Source organism: Phyllopteryx taeniolatus, chromosome 5 (assembly GCF_024500385.1).
Source record: "Phyllopteryx taeniolatus isolate TA_2022b chromosome 5, UOR_Ptae_1.2, whole genome shotgun sequence".
Classification (NCBI taxonomy): Eukaryota; Metazoa; Chordata; class Actinopteri; order Syngnathiformes; family Syngnathidae; genus Phyllopteryx; species Phyllopteryx taeniolatus.
In genome coordinates, this window is record NC_084506.1 from 27,229,280 (window position 1) to 27,240,407 (window position 11,128).

General features: G+C 40.5%; 2 protein-coding genes across 5 annotated transcripts; one reads left to right on the top strand and one right to left on the bottom strand.

The window, feature by feature from the left end:
• Positions 1-321: 321 nt before the first annotated feature.
• Positions 322-2,156, top strand: LOC133478366 (pro-neuregulin-4, membrane-bound isoform-like). The gene is made up of 5 exons (XM_061774360.1): positions 322-423; positions 681-724; positions 803-896; positions 971-1,123; positions 1,221-2,156. The coding sequence occupies exons 2-5, from the start codon at positions 715-717 to the stop codon at positions 1,282-1,284; spliced, it is 321 nt and encodes a 106-aa protein (XP_061630344.1). The 5' UTR covers positions 322-423; positions 681-714; the 3' UTR covers positions 1,285-2,156.
• Positions 2,157-2,366: 210 nt separating this feature from the next.
• On the bottom strand, positions 2,367-10,389 carry lactb (lactamase, beta). Of its 4 annotated transcripts, none has more exons than XM_061774359.1 (6): positions 10,246-10,389; positions 9,651-9,968; positions 7,751-7,941; positions 7,343-7,661; positions 5,563-5,728; positions 2,367-4,203 (listed from the first exon to the last, which is right to left on the bottom strand). In XM_061774359.1, coding segments are annotated over exons 1-6 (1,518 nt in total). In that variant the 5' UTR covers positions 10,247-10,389; the 3' UTR covers positions 2,367-3,680. The 4 variants fall into 4 exon arrangements, with proteins under 4 accessions (XP_061630343.1, XP_061630341.1, XP_061630342.1 ...); XM_061774357.1 differs by having other exon boundaries at positions 9,651-9,717; positions 9,811-10,367; XM_061774358.1 differs by having other exon boundaries at positions 9,651-9,717; positions 9,823-10,364.
• Positions 10,390-11,128: the final 739 nt, after the last annotated feature.

The following is an 11,128-nucleotide window of genomic DNA, read 5'->3' on the forward strand; positions in this document are numbered from 1 at the left end:
CTGTAAATACCAACCATTCATTTGAATGTCACCACGCAGACAAGCACAAGTGATTGCCTCACCCATCCTGGGCCTGTGATGTCAGGGCAAAGAGCCACCTTTCAGTTGGTATGAAAACATTTGATCGCAAACAAGCCATCTTCATCATCATCAATCACAGTGATGGTCACCGGCTGCTGCGATTCCACTGCTGACATGACAGACAAGCTGACAAATGCACCTACAGCGAGGTAGTATCGCCATTTTCACAGGCAATGTGGACAAACTGCATTCCCAACATATTTCTCGATGGAGGCGGGAGCACGCCCACGTGACACCTGTCCTTAAAGGTCCAGGTGAAAGCACCGCAATCATTTTAGGGCAGCACTATGAGTCACGTTGGGAAGTCACTGTAGCTACCAAAAGTTGGAATTTCACAGGCAGGTAAGGACAACTGGTAGATATTCCTTAACTAGTCTCTTTTTAGTTATATATATTTTTTTACAAGCAAATAATTAAAACCTATTGAAGAAAAACTTATAGTCAGTTGTTTTTGTAAGGTCACTGTATCCCATTGGATGCAACTTGAAATGTTGAAGCTGAAAAGTTCAAATTCATTTTCAATTTGAAAGGTGTTCAGATGTAAGCCTCCATGTAGTCCGTTTTCTCCTTGAATTCACCTGAACTGTTAACTATTCTAGGTGAAAAGATCAAAATAAAAGAGCAACCTTTCAGATGATGGCAGGTAAAAATAAAAGTCGACCTCAAAACATTCCCCTTTTTAGGAAGCAACCTTTTCTTACACGTTGCTTTCTCTGTATAGAACATGGAGCGCCATGTGATGGGCAGGACGCTGCCTATTGTATGAATGGGGGCACGTGCTATAAACTAGCCTCAATGGAAGCGCTCTCCTGTGTGTAAGTATGAAAACATGTCTAATGTTGATGCTGTACCATGTTTAGACTGCATGCTGAGAGACTGCTACTTTTAGGTGCAACGACTACTACAAAGGGAGCCGATGCGAGCAGTTCCAACTCCTCATCGGCACCTCTGACAAGGAGCAGGCCGGTTTAATTGTTGCACTGGTCCTTGTTGCCCTCCTCATCTTAGTGGTCTTCGCTGTTATTGTCTACTTTACACATAAGTAAGTACTGTACATGAAAGATGGGAGGAAGGCATTTAAAAACAGCATTATTGAGTGTTTTAAACTTGATCTTGACGTAACTTGTGTCCACGTACAGGATGCTGAAAGCCAAGCAACAGAGGAGTCAGATAGAATATTGGAAAGTAAAACCAAGAGTATGACAAGTTCACGTTGATGCCCTCTTGTGACACTCACATGGTGAGATATTTTTGAATGGTGGATATTGTGGACACCACATGAAGAGTAGAAGAGCTGACTTGACCAGTTTTTGTTGATGCACGTGGAAATATGAGCTGGGAGTAGACAGTTTGGTATAATAGTGGCTTCTCTAAGGTCGAACACAGTCAGTTCCGAGACGCTCCAATTTGTTTAGATTTAGATAATAATGTTCTCCCCTAACAAATAATGGAAATAGAATTCATGTGTTCTATGGTCAAACTTTCACCACCATAAAACCTTTATCAACTGTAAAGAAAAGGGTTTAACCCTAATGTAAGTAGCTCACTGCTGTTAACGGTGCTCTCAACTTTAAGTTTGATGACGAGTGATAGGTGGTGAGTCTGTTCTCATAAAGACTAAATGCAGCTTTCTGATGTACATTCTGTTCCTTTAATTGTATTGTTGAATTAGCTATATTGTACGTAGAAGCCAGACAGAGATGCACATACTGCTTGCTTTCCCACATTTACGTACATCATTATGTTGCCCCACTTTGCCATCACACAAAAGAATAAGCAAAACACGTGGATTTGATGCGCAGTGAAACTAAAATCAGAAAGTTTTACATGACCTCATGTTGATAGAAAGCTGGATTTTAGAGTGACTTTGGGGGCATATTTTTCCTAAAAATGTTGGTCGAATTCTGCAGTGTAGCCAACTTTTGAGGTTTCACTGAACTACAAATAAATCACATTTCAATCTATGGGCTTTGTCTGAATGTAGTTACAAAGCTTTGTAGTACATGTCAAAACAGTAAGTACATTTTCAACCTGTTGCATGTGTGACGCTGAATAAAAATAACTTTTGTGTCAAATGATGGTGAAATGGGTGCATTCTGTAAATACAAGCAATGATCCCTACTAAATGATTTGAAATAATATGACTATTGTGTGATTTTTGGAGTGAGGCAAAACATAAGCACACTTGTTTTGTTTGTGAAATTCAATTTCCATCACTCAAACTTGCCCCACTATTACAGAGGGTGAACTGATACCAAAAAATTGGAACGCAATTTAAAATATGCTGACAATCGCTCGAGTATATACAACTCACAATTTTCTTCCTACGTAGCACTTCCCTCAGGTAGGCACTACCGATCAATGCAAACTAGAACTAGTAGACATTCCAACAGCTTCTTCCTTCTTGCAATCAACTTCTTAAACAGCTAATTTATAATTCCATTACAACAAGCTGGCAATTTTTTGACTTGAGTTCGTTGTCACATTTCTGTGGGGCCAATTATGCACTCACTGTAGTTGTCTCGCCGTGCTGCACTATTTGCATATACTGGCCACTCATGCCAGAGTAGCATCTGCTCCATTTGCACACTGATTGAGGAGTATCTGTAACATTTGCACAACCATTGTCCCAGATTATCGCACTACTCGTCACTTTAAACTGCATACACTCCTTGAAGTCTCAGTGCCCTTTGCACAATGGTCATTGCACCGGACTATTGCGATATTAGCCATTCGAACTGCTCTAAGTGCTAGAGGACTCTGCATCTTTTTGCACAATTGTTTTTTGTCAATGTCTTTATGTCTCCAAAGTGTTCTGTAAATTGACTGTCTGTTGTACTAGAGCGGCTCCAACTACCGGAGACAAATTCCTTGTGTGTTTTGGACATACTTGGCAAATAAAGATGATTCTGATTCTGATTGCTGGCATTTCTAGTGGTTAACACCATCTAGTGGACTGAAAGAGAAACATTTTCCATGTTTTCCCAAAACTAAACAATTTAAACATTACACAATACTGTATATTTTTCAATCTCATGTAATGATTACAAAGATGACTTCAGACTTCATAATTATAGCAAAAACAAAAAAGGGCAACAACTGATTCAATACAGTCAGTTTCAAAAAAGTGAAAAAAACTGGACGGAATGCATTTTTTTGCAGTGTGTTCTTCTTTGTTTGATGTCGTATAAACACCTCTGTGTCTTGATTTCTACTAATGAAAGCTTATCTTACGGTATCTGTAATGCAATGACCATTCAACCTCACCAATGAAAGGATATTTGAAAAATCATGTAATAATCAAATGTCAAATAATCTTTGGCCACAACAAGTTCATTAAATATGACACAGAAACAAATCAATTTTGATAATGAATTCCTTTTCATTGTAAAATTAAGAAATATTTGTTCAAGGCAAAAATTCATAATTACATGGATTTGTTTGACACTAGACTTTTTGTGTTACAAACAGTGAGGTATTGCAGTCTAAAGCAAGAAATTAATTAGTTTGATGTAAAAATACAGCTTTAAGTATCTCCTTTTCAACAACACACTCTAAAAGCTACATCAAAACAAATCAGTCACGTTTCTGGAAACAACTTACGCACTTCTGGCTTTGTCAAACTCGTGTGCAATTTTCAGGGCTGTGCTGTTGAGTCCCACCGACTGCATGTTGGTGATAATGGTGACCACCACCCCCTGCGGTAGGACATTCTGTCCCTGCCGCTGCTCAATCTCCTCACTGGGCAACACCAACAGGACACTGCTTGCCCCCACAGCGCCTCCTGTGTGCGACACATAGTGCCGGCGCTTTCTGCACTGCCCGTATTTCTGCTGTTTGTCCACGACCAGCCAGCCTTGGCCGTACCGTCCATCCTTGTCCCAGCTGGCTTCCGTCTTGTCCGCCGCTGTCCATAACTCCACGGCAGTTTGGGGTTTGAGGAAGCCGGGCAGCAGCCCTGCAGTGTCCTTTACGTGGGCCATCTGGTAACTGTAGAGTAGAACGTTACCAAAGAGCAGCAGGTCCCCTACCGTGGAAAGGAAGCCGCCGCCTGCCCACTTGTACGAGTTGTCTACGTACGGGCAGTTCACTACCCGTCCTCGCTTGCTCAGATGATAATATCTGTGGAGGACAACCATTCTTTAGCACATGCAGTCAAAAGAGCCTTTCAAGAATCAAGTGGGAGAATTTAGACACCCATGGACATACACAAGGACAAATGATTTTGAGATACATGGAATTCCTGTTTAACGCGAGGGATACGTTGCAGACCCAGTTGCTATAGGTGATATTGCTGATAGAGAGACATTTTTGTTTTAAAGGTCCCCTTACATCAAAATCCAATTTTTTTCTGCTTCACAATGAAAGTAAGACCCAACATCGAATGATCCAAATGCTAGGCCGCTATGAACGCTTGGCCACCAAGGTATCGCCAATGGCCAATCAGAGCGAAGCTATTTTCCATATTAATATTGAGAAGAGAGTGATCCAATCAGAGCAAAGCTAATTTACACATCGAATCCTAATGAGAAATCCGTCCATTTCAACTGCTGGGTGAAAATGACCAACTACAATAGCTTGAAAAAGGTCATTCTGGCCATTTTTTAATACAAATTATCTTGCAAACTAGATAAAAGGACAAAGATTATCAAAAAAAATTAAAAATACAATTTGATGGCATGGGATCTTTAAAACAGTTTAACACGTACTCCATGTTTAAAACATTAAAATTTCTTAAAGAAAGACTTATTAAAACCATTTGTAGTACATTGTAAATGTATCTGAGCACAAAAAAAATTCCAAGCACAAAATGTATAGAAATACTGTATGGATTATAGTGGCTTCAGATTCATGCATGTGTCTTTAAGAGGCGGGGCCGGGTGAGGTGGCTTGTGAAGACAGCGAGTCCGTAAGAGTGTCTGGGTGTGCGCTGTCGCTGTGTCCAACAGTACACGCTGCATGAGTGTGCTCATTGTCTTTTGTGTTTTACTGTCGTCTTAGCGGATGGAAAGTGAATCGGTGACTGTGGCTCTCCTTTCCCACATGCAAAGACCTGACAGTAACTAAGTACAAAAACAATCGTTTAAAAAAAACGCAATATAGAAGGGTGTGTATGATGAACCACGAAAAAAAACAGAGGAACACCATACAGGTAAAAAGCTTCGATATGAAGTGTGTATGGGGAGTTATTGTCTGTTGGTGATGTCTGACCTTGTTAGATGTTTGACCTAGCTTATCCTAAGAATTTTCGATGGAGTTTTCAAGTGCTTCCACAGCAAACTCATCCAAACATACATTTATGGACCTTGATTTGTGCACTGCAGCTCAGTCATGCAAACAGTTCCTTCCAAGTTCCATAGAAAATGTCTTGGTAAGAGGAAAAATAAAGATTCAGTGGTCTTACCAAACCCTGATTGAATAATTAATTAACAGAATGTCAGAATGCTTTTCTCCATACAGTGTATCCTGAAATTTCATTACCTGGAGCGATGGTAAATGATTGGTTCATTCTGATCAGGCACAGTATTGAGCATTCCAAGTTCCCGGAAGAGGTTTGTCATGACATCCAGGAAGCGTTGGCCAGCAGCCTTTTCTATGACAGCACTAAGGAGGGTGTAGGCGTGGGTGGAGTATAGGAATGTTGTGCCTGCAAGAAAAGGAAGTGTAGTGATTTACAAACAAATTCCAAAGAAGTTGAGACATTGTGTAAAATATAACCAGCTCAGTTTTTTTTTTAAAAACCTATATTCAATTCAATTCACTACAAAGACAAGATGTAATGTTCAAACTTTTTTTTTTTTTGGTTACTAATATTCACTCATTTGATGGCTGCAACATGTTCCAAAAAAGCTGGGCCAGGGGCATGTTTACCACTGTGTTAAATCACTTTTCAACTCAATATGCTTTTGGGAACTGAGCACACTAATTGTTAAAACTTTGTAGGTGGAATTCTTTCCCATTTTTGCTTGATGTACAACTTCAGTTGCTCAACAGTGCAGGGTCTCCGTTGTTGTATTTTGTGCTTCATAATGCAACACACATTTTCAATGGGAGACAGGTCTGGACTGCTGGCAGGCCAATCAAGTACTCACACTCTTTTACTACAAAGCCATGCTGTTATAACACATGTAGAATGGGGCTTTGCATTGTCTTGCATAAGCAGAGACGTCCCTGAAAAAGCTTTTGCTTGGATGGCAGCATGTTGCTTCAAAACCTGTATGTATAGTACCTTTCAACGGTAATAGTGCCTTAGTTGTGTGCCATAGTTAGCCATGCCATGGGCACTAACACACCCCCATATCATCACAGATGCTGGCTTTTGAACTTTGCACTAACAATCCGGATGGTCCTTTTTGTCTTTGGCCTGGAGCACACGACATCCATGATTTCCAAAAAATATTTGAAATGTGGACTCTTCAGACCACAGCACACTTTTCTACTTTGTGCCACTCCATCTCAGAAGAGCTCAGGGCCAGAGAATCTGGCAGTGTTTCTGGGTGTTCTTGATATATGGCTTTCCCTTTGGATGGTAGAGTTTTAACTTTCATTTGTAGATGTGGCAACCAACTGTGTTAACTGACAATGGTTTTCTGAAGTGATCCTGAGCCCACGTGGCAATATCCTTTCCACAATGATGCCGATTTTTAATGCAGTGCCGTCTGAGGGCTCAAAGGTCACAAGCATTCAATACTGGTTTTCGGCCTTGTCGCTCACCTGCGGAGATTTCGCCAGATTCTCTGAATCTTTTGATGACATGGACAGTCGATGATAAAATCCCCAAATTCAATGCAATTTTACGTTAAGAAACGTTCTTAAACTGTTGGACTATTCGTTCACACAGTTGTTCACACAGTAGTGAACCTCGCCCCATACTTGCTTGTGAACAATTAGATGCAATCATGACACTCCCCTGTTTCCAATTAACCTGTTCACCTGTGGAATGTTGCAAACTGGATTTTTTTTTAGTATTGCTCAACTTTACCCGTCTTTTGTTTCCCAGCTTTTTTGGAACGTGTTGCAGGGATCAAATTCAAAATGAGAGAATATTTGCGGAAAAAAACCCAGCAAACATCTGTTTGAATATTAAATGTCTTTGTAATGTATTCAATTGATTATAGGTTGAAAAGGATTTGCAAATTATTCTATGTTTAATTTAGGTTTCACACAACATCAACTTCATTGGAATTGGGGTTTGTAAGTGTTAAATTACCAAAACTACAACCACATCTTACTGAAGCAATGAGCAAACATTACATGTTACCTGGTTTAAAAATGAGTGGGTCATCCTTAAAGAGGCCCAAAGCCTGAGTGACACTTTCAAAATTGTCCATCAAGTAGTATTCTTTATGCTCAAACTCATTTTTTTTCTTGCCCCAGGAAGCTTCTTCGGATTGGATATTCTGCTCTTTAGTGGGCTCATCTTTATTTTCACACAAGCTCTTGTCCTCCTTTTTCTCCTTCACTGATGGCTTCAAAAGTCGCTTGGCTTTCTCCTTGTCCTCCCTCACTTTATTTGGGTCCTTCTCGTAATGCCGTATACCGCTGAGGTGGGAGAGAATCATGCGAGGCGTTATTGTGACCTAAAAAGAGATTAAAAGATCATGATTTTGCTTTTTGGACTGCTGAAGATGGAAAAATTAATAGATTTGTGTGACTTCAGGTGACTTACATTCTGTCCATCAAACTGCTTTTGAGAAAACTCTGGTACGTATTTCTGGACGGGTGCATCAAGATCGAGTTTCCCTTCCTCACACAGACGTGCAGCCGCCGCAGACGTGAGCGACTTACTGATGCTGGCGATTCGCATCACAGTTTCCGGGGCACACGGTAGACGATTCTCCAAATCGGCATAACCGACCCCTGAATTCCATCAATCATTTGAAAGTGTCAAGTGGATTGGACACAATAAAATAGTTAACGAAACAGAGACAAAACAATTCTACAAAGCTTACTAAGACGAGCAAAGAAATACACATACTGTATACTGTATCATGCTCGCGAAGCTGAGCGCATAAAAAGTGCAATAGGGCCACATGAAAATAAAGTTGTATTTCTTAAGATAAAACACCCAACAAAAGAGCCAATTTCAGTGAGCGATGTGTAATTCTTTCTCATAGACAGGAAATTTTCCTTTTGATGTCACGATTTTACTTTATTTTATGATTTCAATTAAAAGTTTTTTTTTTCTTGTATGACTTTATTCTTGTGTAGCGTGGTGCTAGGTTTGAATATCAGTGTTTGATTATTCTGCCTATTATACGGCTTCCTCCCAACTTTCCAAAAAGATGCACGTTAGGTTCATTAACGACTCAAAATTTTCCATAGCGTGAATGTGAGTGTGAATGCTTGTTTGTCTATATGTGCCCTGCGATTTGACAGGTGACCAGTCCAGGGTGTACCTTGATTCTCGCACAAAGTCAGCTGGGATAGGCTCCAGCTCTCCTGTGACCCTAATAACGAGAAGTACAGCTTTTTTGTTTTTGTCTTTTGGCCACAGGGGGCATATTTGCAGGGAATTAGGGGAGTGTTATGATATGTTGTGCAATAGATTGGGGGAAAGATTTATTGCATGGTAGCCAATCAGCATTTGATTTGAGATGCTTCCGTTTTCATCTTCATTTCACACACAATTTTTTGACTCTTCCTCGCTGACATGCACAAGTTTTGACTCTTTGAGGAAAAAAAAGGTCTCACACAGAAAAGAGGTTGCTTTCAGGTGTGAGTGTGTTATTGTTTTAGTATGATGGTGATGTGGTGAATAGAACTTTTTTTTTATGTGTGTGATTGAGAGTTTTTTTTGGTGAGTGTGAGGTTTTTGGTTTATCCAAGAGGTTTATAGGTGTGTGATTTTTTTGTGTGTGAATATTTTGTGGGTGTATGTGAAAGCTTTTTTGAATGATTGAGAATTGTTTGGGTGAGTGTGAGTTTTTTTTAGTGTATGTCATTTTTTGTGTGTGGTATTTTTTTGGGGATGAGTGTGAAGGTGTTGGGGGGGTAATTGTGAGAATTTTTTGGGGTGTGTGAGAGTTTGTTTAGTGTTTTTTTTTGTGTGCGAGAGGTTTTATTTTATTGTGTAAGGTCTTTTCGTGCAGCACGATGGACAACTGGTTAGCACATCTGCCTCACAGTTCTGAGGACCGGGGTTCAAATCCCGGCCTCACCTGTGTGGAGTTTGCATGTTTTCCCCATGCCTGTGTGGGTTTTCTCCAGGTACTCTGGTTTCCTCCCACATCCCAAAAACATGCATGGTAGGTTGATTGAAGACTATAAATTGCCCATAGCTGTGAACGTGAGTGCGAATGGTTGTTTGTTTATGTGCCCTGCGAATGGCTGGCGACCAGTTTAGGGTTTACCCCACCTCTCACCCAAAGTGTATGTTTTTTGTGTATGTCAGTTTCCGTTAATCATTAAGACTTTTGTTTGAATGAGAGTTTTTTTCTTGGTGAGTTTCTTGGATGATTGGGTGAGTTTCTTTGGAGAGTGCGTGTTTTTTTTTTTTTTTTTGGTGAATGTGAGTGGTTATTTTTGCCACCTCATACAGTTGTGCCACATTAAGACAATGAACGAACCTTGACACCAGACAGGAACTCCATCTACAGAGACCCCCACCACCAGGCCGGGAGCTCCGACCTCAGCCTTCCAAGAGAAGAAACCCACATAAACGGCATAACTGCAGCAGGCGAGCCAGACTGGTGGGGCCGGTTTAATTGCGCATTCCTGCCTGCATACCTGCGCGCCTACCTGTATCCGCTCCACCAAGACTCGGCTGGCTTTGACTGCAGCATCATATCGACGTTTCTGTGGCTCTATCGCCGTGTTTTCTGGCCGCGCGTGATATTGGAGTCCAAAAACCAAGGCGAGCCCCACACCGGCCCCGCACACCCACACTAAGGAAAACTTGTTATAGTTTTTTGAAAAGGTCTTGGTGGACCCGCTCGCGTAGCATCGGCTTTGGTTCCAAACATTCCGTTCGTCGGACGGCCTAGCTCGCCCGCGGGCTAGTGACATCCACAGAGTGGAAACTCGCGAGGGAAGCATTGTGCATTTGGCACATAAACCGTGTGGCACCAACAAGCGGTACATTTTCAACGAACAAAACGTCTTTTTTAATTTTCTCAGTTAAAAACACTTGCTTCGACGTGACGCTAAACGTTAAAAACTCACTTCCGATGTGTCTGTCATGGCGAAGCAGACGTGATGAATCGAGCACTGATCCTGAAAACGTCGAGCGACGCAGCCATGCAAATGTGGGTCAGCACTACACGTCCGCTCACTCACTCACATAACGCTTCATCACAAGCACAAGCCTGGAAGGACAATCATCATACAAGTCAAAGCCAGATAAGTCAACAATCAATTCAAGGCTACGAAGGTGGTTCCAAACTACAACCGCAGTAATTCATACAATAGCAAACCAATACATCACGATAGTTTCACTCAAAATTGAGCAATATACTCACTACTACATGGTCCTCAAACGTTAACACCGAGTACTACCCCAAGTATACCACCATATTGACTAACATAAAAATTAAGTAGTGTTGGAGGCGCAAGTGTTGACAAAAAAAAAACAAGGGTTTTATTTCTAAAACACACATACATACATTACATATTTAATATTCTACGTCAGTGAAACGTGCAGTTTGAACATTGACACTGCACTTAAATATAGAAAAACAGTACACAAATGAGTCAATGAAAATGTATTGTACATAAAAGATTTATACATATATTTTAACATTTCTTAAATATTAAATTGTATTGCACTTAAAAGTTAAATATAACTAATTTGTAATTCCCTTTATTTTATTGGCATGTTGATACATTCATTCAGTTAGATTTTATTTCATTGGTATTTAATTCAGTGACTTTTTCACATACCACTAGTGGTACCTGTACCACACTTTGAGCAGCACTTGTATAATACATTTAAATATGCCTGTGCATTGTATTGTACGTCAGGTTTTACTGATGCATATCAAAATTCATGCCAACTCTAAGTCTATACATCCACCACAAATCGCTGTGGTGTAATGCATGCAACACA